General features: G+C 52.0%; 1 protein-coding gene across 7 annotated transcripts in view; it reads right to left on the bottom strand.

Annotated features, from left to right (window-relative positions):
* Positions 1–3,115: 3,115 nt before the first annotated feature.
* Positions 3,116–16,842, bottom strand: part of CHD6 (chromodomain helicase DNA binding protein 6) — a 97,659-nt gene continuing 83,932 nt past the window's right edge. For 5 of the 7 annotated variants that reach the window (XM_084218151.1, XM_084218149.1, XM_084218152.1 and 2 more), the window contains 8 exons: positions 14,765–16,318; positions 14,021–14,169; positions 13,531–13,737; positions 12,447–12,893; positions 11,616–11,804; positions 9,662–9,781; positions 8,525–8,629; positions 3,116–6,606 (listed from right to left, as the gene is read on the bottom strand). In XM_084218151.1, coding sequence (XP_084074277.1) covers positions 5,710–6,606; positions 8,525–8,629; positions 9,662–9,781; positions 11,616–11,804; positions 12,447–12,893; positions 13,531–13,737; positions 14,021–14,169; positions 14,765–16,318 — 3,668 coding nt within the window. In that variant the 3' untranslated portion in view covers positions 3,116–5,709. The remainder of the gene's footprint in view (positions 6,607–8,524; positions 8,630–9,661; positions 9,782–11,615; positions 11,805–12,446; positions 12,894–13,530; positions 13,738–14,020; positions 14,170–14,764; positions 16,319–16,842) is intronic. The other 2 variants (XM_084218155.1, XM_084218154.1) reach the window with 1 other exon arrangement.

A 16,842-nucleotide genomic window follows, 5' to 3' on the forward strand; every position in this document is an offset into this window, starting at 1 on the left:
GGCATCTTCCCGGCGGCCTCGGGGAGCCGCTCCGCTCCCGGGCCGCGGCCGCGCTCCCCGTCACTCGTGGCGCGGCCCCGCCTCTATCCCGGTCGCGGCGGGCGCTCAGAGCGTTTCCCGGTGCCGGTTTCACCGGAACCGGTGCCGATGGACGGAGCCCCCTTGGGAGCACTCGTGTCCGTCGGGAGCCGTGGCTCTGGGGACACCGCCCGCCCCCGTGGGCAGGGGAGCGTCTCCCGCACCTCTGGAAGGGGCTCGAGTCACGCAGCGCTGGTTCGGGGATAGGGAACGGGGCTCTGAACCCGCTGGTCACCGGAGGATACCTGAACCGCCTCCTCCTGCCGGGAGGGCGTGGGGCGGAGAACGGTCGGAGCACGCCCGGTGCGGCGGATCCCCCTCCCCGGTACCTGCGGGGAGGATGCTCAGAGGTGCCTCCACGACCCGGCCCCGCCGCACCCGCTCACTCGGCAGCCCCTGCCCTGCCCCGACCTCCGAGCCCGCTTTCAGATCCTGGGGTTGGTTTTCTTGCAAATGCCCTTCTGCAAAGCGCAGGGATCAGTCCGTGGGATCCGCAGGCTGGTGGGGCCGGTCCCTCACCGAGAATCAGATCAGCTCCGTGCTTTCCAAAACACTACTCTCCATAAAAAACAGCCTTAATCCAACATCTAAATCTATCTGGAAAAAGATTGGCCATAAGAGCATGGAAAACTGCCTGTCATAAGCAGACAGGAAATGTATTTCATTTGGGGTTTCATATTGAGGCTTTGGGTCCACAGGCTTATTTATTCCTTCTGGACCAGAGATGTGCCTTCCTCAAGGTGAGCCAAGCTTTATTCTTTGTGCATCTCTTCCTCTGTCAGAAGTCTCTGTCCTTTTCTGGAGGGAAAAAAAGTCACTGTGAGGTTTTCCTTTAAAATTTTGTTTTTCCAAAGAACACAGGCAATTCCTGTACAATGTCTCCCTGTGCTATAGCACAACCAGCTGAGAAACTTGACAACCAATGCTTGGCAGGAGCCCAGAGAAAGGATAGGCTGGAGCATCTGCCATGGCTCTCACTCCCCTCAGCTGCTCCTGCAACACGTCCAGGACACTGCTATTTCTTGAAGCCCTCTGAAGGCTCATGCTGGGCTTGCCTGAACTGATGGGTTCAGGCAGGCTGGGACTGAGTTCCAAGTTAAACCAGTAGCGTCACATCCCATCCAGACCACTGGCAAATGGAGTCAGGTAGTGGTGCTGTATGGAGCTGTTCATGAATTAAAATCCCACTGGAGGAAGAACAAGGCCACATGGGGAGTGGGACTAATCTTCTGCTGGGCTGAAGATCTTGCATTGTTTTATACCTCTTGAGGTGAAATCTTGATCAGGAATTAGTATCACCTATGGCACTGCACCTATGGTCTCCAGCCACCCCAGGGAGCACCATGGGCATCCCAAAAAGCCACATGGGAGGGTGAGGATGATGTTCCTAGGCCTGCTGTCCAGTGTACAGGGCATGCTGTGCAGATTGCTGGGAACAGGATTGAGAGAGAAGCTGGATTTCTCTTCCCTCCACTTTTCCAGAGCTGCTGCTCTGCAGCACTCTTTCCTGGCAGCACTGCCTGCCTGTCTGGTGCCCATGGCCAAGCCCGGGTGCCATGGGCAGCTGGGCACTGCCACATGGGGCGTGAAGCACGTGGGGAACTTTACCTGTAGCGTAGTGCCCAGAAACTGCTTTGAGGTTGTAAAAAGTGAGGAGATTCCTCACATTTGATCTCGTGACTCAGCCCATGCTCCAGAGACCTGGGGCTGAAGTGGCCCCTGAAGAGGTGAGGAGAAAAACTGCAATGAAAAGCTCAAGTTTGAATAAAAAACAGATGTCATTGGAGAAATTGCCTTCTGCTCACTGTTGGCCAAGATTTCCAACCCCAAATCCTTTCTTGTAACTGTCAAGAGCCCAGAGTGGGGACATCTGCACCCCCAACCATGGCTCAGTCCTGAGGAAAATTCTTCCCCCCTTTTTGTGACCATAAAGGGAATTGGAGATCCTTCTAAATGTGTGATGAGACTTCTCGGTGTCCGTCAGATAAAAACCAGGCAAGGACAGCAGGGATGTGCAGCTGTGCCTGTTTTACTCACTCTCTCTGGGAAGGGGCACTTGTATCCTGTAAAACGCAACAGGGAGCAAGCTGTGCCCATGGTGCCCATCCTCCACCACATCCACTCAGCAGCACACCTTGTCTGAAGAGACAGAAACACTGCAGCCACCACTGATGTGACAGCCCAAAGCCAGCACATGCTCCTCCATGGCCCTCCTGCTGCAGCTTCTGCCAGCAAACATCCTGCATCATGGATGCCGAGGTGCAAGGCTGCAGTGTGTGGAGCCAGATTTTAAAGAGAGACTCTGGAACTGGAAATTCATAGTACATGCTACCATTTTGCCACTCTTTTCTGCAGGGTACTTTTCTCTCTTTCTTCCCCAAAGGAGCAACAAAATACCAGGACAAGGTGCTTACACAAGGCAGGTGGAGCAGTAAAAGCACTGGTTTTACTCTGTGTCTTTTTTCCCGGATCTTGAAGAATGGAGCTGGTCCTGCACATCATTCCGATGAAACACTGATGAACGCCTGCTTTGCTAAAGCCTGAGATCCTTACACAGAGATTTAGGACAAGCATTTCACAAAACTTGGAGGTGCAGGGAGCGCAGGGAGAGGGGCCCAGCACCCCCAGTACCCCATCTGCTGGGAGGGGCTGGGCACACGCCAAGGGGTGTAACTGCTGGCAGGGTGGGGAGTGTGTGATGATTGTGGAACTCTCTGGGCTTCCACCCCCCCTTGTGGAAAAAGCGGGTCAGCAGAGAGCCCTTGTGCATCCTCTGTGCTTAAACTGTCCCTGGAGCTTGGGCTGCTCCTGGCATCCTGCAAACCATGTGGAACATGAGTTCCCTCAGGCTGGCCAGTTCACCCAGGGTGCTGTGGGAGCTGCAGGCTCAGCCCCTGACAGCGAGCAGCACAGTAACACACAGGGCACCAGGAGCAGCCTAGAGCAGCGACCAGGCTGCTGTTTTCAACAGCTTCTCATGGGATCATGCTGAGAAAAAGGCAAGTCACGTTTATCATTGAATCAGGTGAATTGAACATTCACATATATTTGCTGAAAAAAATTATATACATCTGTAGCAAGGCTCTCCCAAGTCTGAAAGATAAGCATCATCTAGTCACTAAATTAAAAAAATAAAAATCTGACTTTTAAATATTTTTCTTTTTTCCATGTTCAAGAGCACAGACAGTTTATTTTGTTAGCACATTTCGTGAAGGATGTATGTGTGTGAATAGCCATGAAAACCAGTGAAAATTTGGCGTTTGTTTGGGATATGATGGAAAAGAAGAAGCAGCCACTTAATGCCTTACAGTCTAAATAATCCACAGAGTATATCGGGTTGCAAAAGGGTCACAAAGTAGCAAAGAGAAGCCTAAACACCCAGAGACATAGCATACGTGTCTGCTAAGGAAGAACAAGGTATAGAGCATGCTGGCTAATTAAATAAGTTTCACTTTAGACCCTGTTCCTTATGCATGTAACCCTGGAAAAATCATCCCATAACAAGAAATGGACTCGGAAGAGATTTCTGTATCCATTCACAGTAAGGCTTTGAAGATATATGAAGTTTTATAGCATTTGTATTTTAAGGATTTAGGGCAAGTACATGTTCTTCCACTGAATAAAAACAAAGTTAGTACTTAAAAGGTTCAAAAATATATCAATCGTGACTTTTTTTTTACATAAATAAATTATATTGATTTTGGATTTAACAGCTGAAAAAACCCTTTCTGCTTCCACTGGAGGCAAAAACTGAACAAAATGTTAGTTAAATAGAGATAGCAGCATTTCTAAGAAATCTGTCGATAGTGATACAGTATCTATGCTACAAGAATGTTATTAAATAGAACACAATTATTGGGGGGGAGGAGGATTGCATTATGATTGGCTAAATCCTTTAAAAAAATCATCCAATCCAGTAAACTGGGAATTAATTCTGTGAAAATATAAACCAACTGGTTTTTTGACCACGGGTAACAGACTTCTTTGAGATGCTAATTTTAACATGTACATAATTTATAATCCCAAATGTATAAAAGACAATGACAAAAAGCATCATAAATAAATAATGCAAACTGCAATAGTTATGTCAAAACATTTGGACCATCCGATAAATTAGCAAAACTGCAACAGAAAAAAAAAAGTAAAAAATACAGTAAATTGTGATAACCAAGTGTGAAACTGATGAGTAGCACACTCCAACTCCCTCCCCGCCTGCCCTTCACTCACTGCTGCACCACTGTGGCTTTATTCAATTCTCAGACCATGAGCTGCAAGTAGGAACAACCCCAAGAGAAAGAAGGATTAAAGGAGTGAGGGGAAGGAGAAATCAGAAGAGTTGCCTGTGGAGGAGTCTCAGTACCCAGAGCTGGAGCGGGGGCTGGCAGCATTAAAACCCGTCCACGTTTGAAATGCAGATGCTGAAATCGTTTGGAGGACTGGAAATACTGTTCAACAGCAAACGGAATTGGAAGAAGCCAAAGTCATCTCTTCACAGTCCACCACTAGAAAGTAAGAAACTCAGGCTCTGAAAGTCTCAAGGGTCATTGTCAGAGGACTCCCCAAGGAGGGAAGCTGGCCTACAGCCTTCTCCGTGTTTGCTGAAAGAACGCCGCTTCTGGGGTAAGGAGTGGGAAATATAAAAACTCAGAAAGCCTAAGTGTTCATATAAGAGCATTAAAATTGGTGTGGTCTGTTCATGGCTGGAAAAAAATATCTTTAGAGCACCTGTAATGCCATAGCTGAGAACTAACGCCAGAGAGGAGAACTGAAGACAAGCAGAATGACGAAGGAACTGGCTGCTACAGATACAGTAACCCCGGAAAAGTCATGCAAGTGTGCAAAATCTTTCCAGCTCAAGCTGGAAAGTTCTTGTAACTACCAAGGAAAGGGCAACTAAATTCCACATAACATAAAACCAAACGTTGGTTTAAAAAAACACAAAAGAATGTCTACATCGTTTTTTCACTCTCTGCAGTTTGTCTCCAAACCTTTGAGGTGGGGGTGATCAAGAAATAATATCACTACCAGTTATGCTTTTCCTTTCAAAGAAATGAATATATGCATTTTCAATTATTAGTTATATACTTCTGTCTATACTACTATTCTAGTAACCATGATAAAATAGGGAAATACTTTAAATCAAAAATACACATTAGCACTTACTATAGCTGTGCTTTTAGCCCAAATATAGGCTTTTTCGTTCAGTGTCGCTGTAGACAGAAATACCCTTGTCTGTGTGTTAGACCAAGAGATAAACACTTTTACTTTTGCTTTTGTTTTTTTGCTGCTTTTTCTTCTCAAAGGAGTGAGCAACTTGCGGGGGGTGACCAAGTACTGGATTTGCTATTGTCAGCTGGGATGATTGACTGGAAAAACAGAATAAGAATTCGGTGCCTCCCATACTAGCTAGACAACACTGTTTATCTAATAAAGTGGCAAGACCCTGCAACTATTAACATGTAGTATGTCACCAGTTTTTTCTGACAGGGAATTAGGTAGATAGCATTACTCATGGAAACACAGGTTTATGAAGGTGGAGCAGGGTGGGAGGGGAAGTAACAAACAGTTTATGGGATAAGAAACTCACAAGCCACAATCTTTTTGTGTTTTTCTTTCAATGAAACAAAAGGTCTAATCGGTATCGTGAGCTGCTTGGCGCTCCTCCTCTCCTGCTCCAGGTCTGTCCTGCTCCTTCTCTGCCGCCGCTGGCGGGCTCTGCTGCACACAGTTTTGACTGTTTGCAGCTTCTTTTTCCGGCAGTGAGACAGTTTCTGGCTCTGGATTTGCCAATTCCCCTTTCGCTTTCTTCCTCTTCCGCTTCTGGCTCTCCAGGTTCGCCGCCTCCGAGTGCCTGGTTTGCTGGATGCCAGGCAGCGCCATGCCGATGCCAGGGGAAAGGAACATGGAGGGATAGATCAGTCCAGGAGACATCCCCGGGATAAGAAACGGGTTAAAAGCTACAGGACTACTGGTAGTTATTGCGGATTCTGTCTGATTAGAAAATGAACTAGGACCAGGCTTATCTTCAGCGAGAGGTTCCTTTTTCCCATCCTGGCTGCCCTGCTTCTCCTCGTTGGCTTTCTCGGCGCTGGCCGTGCCACCTTTCGTTGTGCTTGTTAACGAAGTCGGAGCAGTCGCGGTGCAAGTTGTTGTCATCGGGGAGTTGAGGAGTCCTCCCACACCGAACATCTGGGGTACGGTCGCCATGCCTGGGAGCATCATGGGCAACATGCTCAGGGTGCTCTTCACATCCTCACCAGAGGGCACTGCTGCAAAGCCAGCAGGAAACCCAACCAGCCCGGTCAGAGGGATCCCTTGCATATTTCTCATGTTCTGAAGTCCTACTAGATCCATCCCTGCAATTAGTCCGTTCATGAACAGTGGTCCCATTCCAGAAGAAGAATCTGCTACAACGCCAGGGCCTTTAAGGAGTTCATTCCGGGGCCTCCTCCCTCTCCGGCGTGGCCCAGTGTCCCGGAGCACAGGCTCGGTGAGGATGCGATTGAACTTGTTTTCGGGTAAGTAGCCCTGAAAATGAGACATAACAGAGAACACCCGACAGTTACCACTGCAGCGAAGGGACTCTGGCTTATCCGTGCCCACATCTGTGTTCCAGATGGTGTTGGCACAGAAATATTTGCCTACATGATATGGAATTTGAGAGGTACACACAACTTTTCCCCAAGAGATGCTGCCAAATGCAAAACACCCTTGCTCTGCCCTGGCAGGATCCTGCACTCTCTAATGCTCAGGGAGGGGAGGAGGAAGCATGTTTTTACCCTGTTTTTCACCCCAGCCCTCAGCACCAGCTGCTCACAGCGCGAGAAGCACCAGGGCAGCATGGTGACAGCTGCCCACTCAGCTCCCTGCCCAGCTCTAATTGTGCCTTCAGCAACAGGTGAAAAAATCCTCTTTGAGATGGGAAGGGCCAAATTTTCAATGCTCTGCAGGACAGCAAAGCTCATGGGATGACACAGAAAGTGGGCATGCTGTCTGAGGAGTTCCTGGTCAGAGCTTCACAGAGATGCCAGGGAGCATTCAGAAAGGTTGTCTGGCAGAAGAGACATGGGACCAAAACCCAGCAGCCAGAAGTGGGTGAGACCATCTGGTTACACATAGCAGTGCAGGGGGATCCACAGCACAGCTTAACACTCCCTTTTTCAGCATCCTCAACACAGACATTTAAACATTTCCCTTTGAGGTTTCCTTGGGTATCAATATCGCCACTCTCTGAACCATTCTGAATAATAAATTTAGGTAGGAAAAGTATTTCCTGTTGACACCCGTAGTGCAGAAATGTGAATTAGATGTGCCTGGCAGTCTGCTCAGCACAGCACCTGCCCAAGGAGGGAGAACCTTCTGGGAGCATCTCCCACTGGCATGTGGGAGAAGCTACACAGGGCCATGAGCACCCAGAGCTGCTGGCCATCCTTCTGCATCCCTCCCCTGCCAGGATGGGAATGCATTCTCCAAAACCTCAGTGTCCATGGGGTGGGAATGATTATGGGATGCAGCCATTGGAGCAGGGCACAGGAGAGGTGCCCAGGCAGCGCCAGGCACACAGTGGTTTCTGTGGCAAAGGGATTGTCCCCTCAAGTCAGGGGAAGGAAGAGCTGTCAGCTCACTGGGGGCTGACTGCAGAGATGGGGCCCTGATGCCAGCCTGGACATGGAGCCATTTTCTGGGCAGTGGGATAGACCATGCCAAATCTCCAGCGCTAAGGAAAAACAATTTGAGAGCAGTACAAACCTCTAAGATTCACCAACAGATTCACCCTCCAGCCCTCTGCGAGGCTGTCACACAAACCACTGCAGCCCCAAACCAGGCAGCAGGTGAGAGGGACTGCAGGGAGAAGTCTGGATCAGGCCAGCCCCTGGGGACAGGGCAGGACGATCTGGCAGTGCCGTGCATGATGGAGGGGAGAGGCTCCTCACAGGTTCTGCCACACAGCGGGGCAGGGATTGGTGGATGGACAGGGTGGATGAATTGGCACAGGAGACTCCATACTGCCCCTCTCCCTGCCTGTGCCTGACCCTTCAGGCCTGGTGACCTATGGGGCCTTTGGTGGGCCCACAGCCGTGCAGGCAGAGCTCACAGGAGCTGATGAAAAGTATCAACTAGAGGCGGTTTTGAAAATTTGACCCATGAGAATGCTTTGTCCACACCCTTCTGTCCAGCTCCTCGGGCATTCCTCTTGCCCCTGCTGCCCTAAGCTGCCGAGGCTCTGCAGCCAGGCACGCTGAGCCCTGCTCTGGGCGCTGGCCCCTCTCTGTGCCTGGCCACGGATGCACGGCCCAACCTCCCGTCCTGCAGCCATCCCCTCCCACACACCCAGCCCAGGGCCTGCCTCGCAGCTCCCAGATCCTCACTGGAGAAAGGTTGTGGGGATGGGGAGGGGAAAAGAAAGGATGACATGATACAGATTTCTCCAAAAGCACTAACTTACTGAAAGCTTAACAATGTCAGCCCAGTCAGCTGCAACAGCATACTCCAAGTTTGCATCAAGCCACCTTGGCAATTCCTTCAATGCTGGTGCCGTGGCTCCCCCTAACTATAAAACACAGCAGAAGGATGACCTCTATTGCAGAGAGAGTTATGTAAAATAATACAAAAAATATGATTACACTTTCCCTAGCTTCTTGCTTCAGGCTGCAATTTGGCTGGGGTGGAGACTCTTGCCTCGCTACACTTGCCTTTCTGCAGGATTTGGTGCGTGCCTGCTGCCTCCAGACACACAGCTCAGGGAGAAAAGGCAGGTTCAGCCTCTGTGGCCCAGCCCACTGCCCTCTCAGGGACCAGCGATGGGGACAGAGCTTCTGTAAAAGCCATATTTAGAACTGGTAAAGTCCCCAGCTCACCCAGGAAAGGCCAAGCATGGGGGCAACAAAGGGGAACACAGATGTGGCTGAAACAACCTTTCTGCCTCTTTAGTTTTTGCTTTTAGATGTGATCAATGTCACATGACCTTCTGACCTTGTACAGTCCTGGGTGTGTTTAAGAACTAATTTCGGTGCAAAGTACCTTCTTGTTCAGAGAGGTGAACCTCTGTGCCCTGGAGATTAAACTGCTGACAAGTAAATCCAAGCTCAGTGCTCAGAAAGCAAGAAAAAGCCCTTCCAAGCCTCAACTTTCGACAAGCCCAGCAGTGGGATGGGTATTGGTATGCTCTGGCTTGTACCTCATAAGGAGGAACAAACCAAAGGTATTTGTGTGACAATGTCACAATTTGTGGCATATTGCAATGAATTCAAGGGGAACAATCAAATCCAGGATGGAAAGCACATGACATGGCTGTGCTGAGGGTGGCTTTAAAGCCAAAGGCTGTACCCCATTGCCACTGAGGGGTCTGTGCCCCCTGGCAAGGGACGACACTCCCACATCCCTTACTTCACACAGACAGTCATTTATTTCACAGGTCTGCATGTCCCCTGGGCACACATGTGTCACAGGATAATGGAGATTAGAGACCTCTTCCAGACTTTTGTCTCATCCATAGGGATTAAATCTCCCCCACAGGTGAGCTCAAGGTCTGCTAAGCACTTTGGGACACTGAGGGCAGAGCACAGAACAGGCCTTTGCTTACCCGCCGTCCGGTACCCTTATGTACCACCGGCACCCGCTCCTCTCCCGTCAGAGAGCTAATGTCCAGTTTGTTGGGGTCCTTGCAGCGCTGCCTCCTCTGCTTGGGCTTGTCTGAAAAATTCTGGAGTGCAAACAAGACAATGTTAATGAGACTAGATGGCTTAATGAGCCTGGCTGGCTACAAGCCCTGCAGGAGAGCAGCATGGTTGGGCTCCCAACAGGGAATCCCTGCAGGCTGGGGCAGAAGCAGCACCAGCAGCACAAACTGGTCCCTGCCACAGGACCAGCTCTCAAATGAGCAAAACTGATTTTTGTAGATATAAAGGGGTCTCCAGTGTACCCCACTTAGAGTGCCCTAGCCCTTTCTAACTCTCCTCTGCTCCTGACACTGCAGGTTCTTATATACATGCATCTGTAAACAGGACACTGCATACAGCCAGTAAAGAGAGAACAGGTCTGTGTGTGCCACTTGTGTCACTCTCATACAGCCACTGCTTCTCACCAGCTATTTTCACCACAGAGATGCTGCACCATCTTTTTTTGGGATCAGAGCCCTCTGGAACTGCAACCTACCAAGTTACAGCCAAGTCACTGCACACCCAGTGTCCGCCTGCAGGGACGGAGCATTAAAACCAACAACTCGCATGGCGCGGATTCCTGAGAGTCAGAAAAAAGCCCTGAGTGCAGTTGCCATCCTTTGAACGGAGCTACTGCAGTACCCCAAGGCCTCTCTCAATCCATCCTACATGGACAGAAGAAATCCTGCAGGGCTGGCCTGAGGCACTGGGGGCTTTCTGGGAGCAAGAGCTTCACCAGAGGCACAGTCAGACTGGGCAGGCTCCAGTACCTCCCCGGAAGGCAAGGGTGTTGGGAAGGAGTGGGAAGGAGTGGGAAGGCACCTCCACACCTGCTCCAGTGAGTCTGGCCCTGGGCACACAGCTGGATGTGTCTCTGGACTTTGAAAAGCAAACACCATCCTGCTGAGCAGATGTTGGGCTCCTCACCTCTCATCTCTAACAAGCTTTAAAACGCTAACGTCTTGCCTGTACTTCAAGCTCCACGAAAACCCCGCATCAGGCACATGATCCTCCAGGACCAAGATGCACAGTCTTTTCTGTTTTACCACCACATTTCAGCCTGCTCTGTCTCATGGCTTGTGCTCTGCCTACCACATGGTCAAACAGCCTAAATAAGCTGAAACCTGTAACAAACCAACCTGTGAAACCAAGAGGTGGAGGTTTATGAAAGAGCAGGAAGAATCAGACAGACTGTGCATCTCACTCTGAGCCACTGCTTTCTGAGAGCATCCATGGCCCCATGGCCATAGTCTGTCAGCCTCCAACACAGCCTCTTTGGTCTGGCTCTTAAAGAGAGCAGGTCTTCTCTTGCCTGGGAACCTTACTTAGTACAACAGCACTGCCTAGAATGACCCCAGGTGAAAAAGAACAACATAGACAGACCTTGAGCACCTCAAATCCATTTTCTCATTTCTGTCCCCATCCATCCCTGGCCCTTCTGGAACACATTGTGCATTGGGCAGATAGATGCACTGCAGCTGGAGAACTAACCTTGGGTAACAGGGCTCAGCTCCTGGAGGATGCCAGACAGGTCCATGCCCAGAGAACCCTGAGGGTACTGACAGTCCCTCATCTGGGCACGTTTGTGTTCTGGGGGAAAGGAGAGGAGTTCTCCAGCAGCAAGTGCTTTTTGTTGCTGTACAGAAGAACAGTGCTCACCTCTTAAACATGTCATGAATCCCTGAACAGCCCCAATGAACACCACAAACCATGTTACAAGGAAAAACATAACACAAAGGGCAACACACAATGCAGGCACACACATGCGCGCACACACACACACACACAGAGACACACACACACAGACACACACAGACACACACACACACACAGACACACACAGACACACACACACACGCCACTGAAGGCCACCCTTACTGTGCCAAAGCCGGGGACATCGAGTGTGTAGTCAGACTGCTGCCGGAGCCAGTCAAGGAGACTCTTATTCGGGACAGCCTTCTCTTGGCTGCCTGCAGCTGGGACTGGCTGTGGAGTTGAGGTAGCAGCAACCGGCCCATCAGGGAGGGGACTGTTCTGAGGGGGCTGTGGCTGCTCTTCCTGAACGTCCTGCCATGGAAGGAGGAGCAGAGACAGCCCATCAGCAGCTGCAGTGATGCATGCGCACCCCAAGAAGCACAGCTCCCAAAGCTGGTCATCTGCTCCCATCACACAGACTAATCCAGATACTCCCAGTGCCTGCTCCTCAACTCACCACCCACCACCACATTACATTTCCACTCCATCCCCAGCACTGGTGGTAGGGAGGGCACAGAGAGCTGAGAGATGCTTCTGAACTCACAAGGAAACACTCCAATCACCAGGAAGACAAATTTCCCCTCAGATCCCTCCTAAAAGTGGTCTAGGGACACTGGACTTGCTCTATTCTTTGAGCAGATCCCAGGACAGAAGGGGAAAGTGTAGTAGGATCTTGTCTTCCTCATCTTCACTAAGCCTAAACATTCCCTGAGGTGGGACAGCTGCTTTTAATAATGCTTAAAAGGATTCAAACACTCCAGAGTGCTGTAAATCAGAGGGATAACTTCCCTTCCTCCCTGTAGTATCTACTCCTGCCTGGTCCTGCACAAACCAAGCTGTCCTGGAGGAAGTTGTGCAGTGTCATGGGCAGCAGAGTTTGGAGGCGGGAGCTGGGCCATGAAACAAACTGCTGACTCCATTGGGTTCATGTGAGAGGGGGGAGCATCAACCCACCTGCAGCCTGTTTGGAAGAGGCCTCTCCTTCAAGAAGATGAGGTCCATCCCTTCAACATTTTTCCTCCTGCCCCGTCTCCTCCTCATGGCAGCATCATCTCTTCGGAGGCTGCCATTTACAATCTGTCCGGTGACAGGATGGATTAACCCCGCCTGCAGGATGCCAGACAAGTCCATGCCCAGGGAGCTCTGGAGGGCATTCACAGTCCCCAGTTTGGGCATGTTTGTGTTCAGGGGGAAAGGAGAGGAGTTTCCTGGGGACCCATCAGAGCCTCTGGACAAGTCCACCGCTGCCTCACGCCAGCCGTTCAGCACAATGGGTGGATGGACATGGGCTGCTGCCAGCTGCTCCAGGCTCCTCTGTTTGGCATCTCTCTCCATCTCAAATTCATAGGGTCTCCTGTGCTTCCGGTCATCTTTTGCAAAGGCAGGGCTCAGGAAACCTTCCTGTGTGTACCAAAGCCACAGAGGGTTACAGCTGCTCCTGCCCTGTCCAGGGACCACAGCTCCTCACTCCAGCACTGAGCTAATGGTCACCCCTGCCTCTCCAAGGAGCCCTGAGGGATGTCCTTTCCCTGGGCACATCACATCTTTCCCGGTGTGGGGTGGTGCAGGAGCACCCTTGCACACACTCAGATATTCCAAGGTGTTCTAACCACGGCTGCTCTGCCAGCTGCTGGGGCCCCAGAGGACCAGCTCCTGTCTGTCCAGTGTGACTGTTGGGGACTGGGGCACTGGGACTTGGGAGCTGGGGACTTGACAGGGCAGTGCTCCTTGCACCCCCTCCTTCGGGATACCAGTGGGACGTCCCCTTTGACCATGGCTCCAGTGCTGACTCTGGAAGCACCTTCATAGCCACAGAAGCTGTGGGGCTGCGAACAGCAGCTGCCTTCCAAGGAGGGCAGCAGGGCTGAGAGCACAGGGCACCCTCCAGGAGCTATCACCTGGGGACCAAATGGCTTAAGCCACGTGTTATACACCCCAGCTGGCACCAAGCAGCCCCGCCTAGGAAACTCCGGAGTACTTCTGGGCAATGTCTCACCCCAGAGTCCCGAGCCTTTCACTGGCTGAGAGCCCCCCTCACCTTTTGTACCCGTGACATTAAGACCCCGTTATTGAAGGTGGGATCGGGGGCTTCTGACTCGGTAAAGCTGCTCCTGCTGCCGGTGCTGCTGGCCATGGCTGGGGCTGTCAGCAGGCTCTGTGCCTCAAACTGCTGGCTGGAGGAAGGCCACTTGCCCTTCAGGATGGCGTGGCAGATGTTGTCAATACGGTTGATGATCACACGGTCCTGCAAACAGAATTGGATGGTGCCAAGCTAAAATTGGAATGAGTGACCCGTTTACAACAGCTCAGGATTAAAGTCAAGCCCAGCCCAGGTGATCTCAGCTCAGCAGGGAACTGCTTTGGGGGCAAGGATCTCCACGGCACAGGTGCTTGGGAAGAGCACCTCCGCCAGAGCATCCAGTGGGGTGTGCAGAGGAGCAGGAGGCAGAGCTGGAGCTGTGTGAGCTACTGCTGGCCAGGGCTACCCAGAAACACTTTGATACAAACTGTGTTCATTTTAACCTCACCTTAGGCCACTCAGAGAAGGAGTAAAGTGTCTTCTCCTGCAGCAGCTGGGCAATGGTCGGTGCCCGAGCATCCTGAAGATCATCAATCTGCCCAGGCAGGACAGAAGCAGAATTCTTGTTCTCTTCCTCCAAGTACTTCTCTGGACCATCTAAAAAAGCAAGGGAGAATAGAGCCCACAACCACCCTGCCTTTCCTCCCATCTAGAGGTGGGTATCTCCTTACACATTCCCACCCCAATGCCCAGCTAGCTCCACAAAGGTCCCAAACAGTCCCCAAATCTCCAAGAGGAGCAGCAGACTTGGACCAGGGCAGGCAGCCCAAGCCGCTCAGGAAGGACCATCATTCCCCTGAGCTGAGTTTGGGGGGCTTGAATTGCAGTAGCCCCCATGTGTGGCCATTCCCAGGCAGGTGAGAAGGAGGACATATGCTTTTCCAAAGGGAGCTGCTCAACAGGCAGTGCCCTGTGCCAGAAAGGGAAAGGCATCCTGCATTCTACGGTATGCTCTTAGCAGAAGGGCTGCTGGGGCTCAGGGTGGAGAGTTCTGGTCAGCTCTACTGGCAAATGCAGTCCCCAACACCTTTTGCTCCCGGCTGCAGCAGCTAAAGGGACCTCAGATCCTACAGATGGGAGACCACTCCACGGGCTGGCCAGCCCCGAGGTTTGGCTCTGCAGGGAGGACAGCAGGCCCCTCCCACCATAGCCACAGGTGACTGCCAACCTGAGGGAGTTCTCAGGACATTACCTTGGCTCTGGTTGCTGCTGGCTTTCTCACCGTCATCTCTGCTCTCACACTCTTCTTGCTTTATGCCCTGAGGCTCAGGGTGCAGGGTCTCTGTGCAGCCTGTCTGCCCCTCAGCATCTCGGCCCAAGAGCTCCCCACTGACAGAGGGGGCCTCTGCCCCCTGAGGCCTCCCCTGAGGCAGAGATGCGGACAGGCTGAAGGGCTGGCTCTGAGCCTGGTCTGGTGAGTGCTGCTGGGTGCTCTCCTCATTCAAGCCACAGTCCTCCCTGACCTCTGCCCTGGGCTCCCCCAGACCTGGGGACTCCCTCTCGCCATTTACATCTTCTGGGCAAGTGTCCTCAGGTGTGGGGAGACCAGAGCTCTGCTCCTCACCCCCCAGCTCATGAGCCTCAGGGTCAAAATCAGCCCCGGTCCTGGGACCATTCAAGCCTTCCACAGCATCTGCTGCTGCCTCAGAGTTATCATCGTCCTCTTCTTCCTCCTCATCTTCCTCGCTGTGGCTCTGACTTGGCCCCGACTTTGCCTCCAGTCCTTTCTCCTGCAGCAGACTGATGAACCTCTGCTCAGGAGGAACCTTTAGTTCATAGTTATGGAGACTGGGACTGTAGAGCCCCACACTTAGGACCCTTTCCATGGTGCCATGCTCGGGCAGTCCTGCCACCGGGCTGGCAAGTGCTTCTTTCTGTTCCAAGCCTTTGCTGAGTTTGGCTGGGGCACTCTGCGGAGGATTGCTCTCGGGCGTAGAAGGTGAAGGCTCAGCTTCCTCGTTCTGATTGTCCATTTGGTCAGAGCCCACCTGCAAGCCCTCTAGGAAGGGAGCCTCTCTCATGGCATCTGCATCGCAGCTGGACGGATCCTCATCCCCCTCCAGCTTGCCCTCAGAGAGTTTGGCGCCGCCGCTTCCGCCATCAGTGCAGCTGGGGCTGTCCCTGGCGAGGGAGCTCTGCTCGCTGGGACAGGCCTTCTCGTCATACATCATGCACACCAGCGAGTCGGGCAGGGAGCTCTCATCGTAGTTACTGGAAATGATGTCCCGGACTTCGGACATGAACGTTTCACAGTTTGTGTCCAGCGGGCTGCCCCCAGCCTGGGATATGGCGCTGTCCACGGTTTCGAGCTTGATGTGACTCTCGGCTTCATTCTCCAGGGTTTCACAGGACTGATCCATCTGGCTGTACATGGGGGAACTGTAGAGTTTGGAGTTAGACTGGTAAAGGCAGCACAGGGTTTCTGGGCCTGGGAGCCCTGTTCTTTTATGCTGGGCATAGTTTCTGTACGCATCTAAAAAAGACAGCTGGGGGTCATTCATGATGTAGTAGTCGGTGCGGTTCAGGCCGTGCTTGGCGGTGCCGATGAGCAGGTCCCGGTCGTGTTTGCCACACTCCCACCACACGGGCAGGTAGAGGCTGGGCTGGCACAGCTTGAGGCGCTCGTGGAGCTGCGGGCACTTGAGCACCTGCTCGCGCACCTTCCGCAGCAGCTCGATGCGGTACAGGGTCCTGGCAGCGCGCTCCTCCGTGATGGGCTCCACGTAGATGTCAGGGTCTGGAGGACCTGCAGCAGGGACAGCAAAGCCAAGGACACATTATTTGGGCTGTCAGAAGTTTCTCAGAGGCAGTGACGAGCAAGCTGAGTTTTAACCTTGCTCATACTGCAGGTGAGGTGGGGCCAGTGCTTGTAGCTGCTGTTGAGGCCTCTTTTTCCAGTCTCAGTACTTTCCAGTCATATCCCGCCAAATGGACACAGGGACTGACATGAGCAGCTGGATCAAGAGCAGCACTAGCTGCAGAGGATTTCAGAGTCTTGTCTGAGCTCTGCTCTATCATCACAAGCAGTGCTGGAGCTGCCTGGACTTGCAGGCAGAGCAGCTCCCAGCACTTTGAGCCTCTGGTAGCCCTTCAGCCCATTGTCAGGGAAGGGCAGCTTGTGCAGCTCTTCTGATAAGGAACACCTGCCTAAGACACACACACACACACACACACACACACACACACACACACACACACACACACACACACACACATACACACACACAAAAGGAACTGTGCTGAAGACCAGACTCCATGACAGATCTGAGG

The sequence above is a fragment of the Fringilla coelebs genome, assembly GCF_963513975.1.
Source record: "Fringilla coelebs genome assembly, chromosome: 18".
In the NCBI taxonomy this organism is placed as follows: domain Eukaryota; kingdom Metazoa; phylum Chordata; class Aves; order Passeriformes; family Fringillidae; genus Fringilla; species Fringilla coelebs.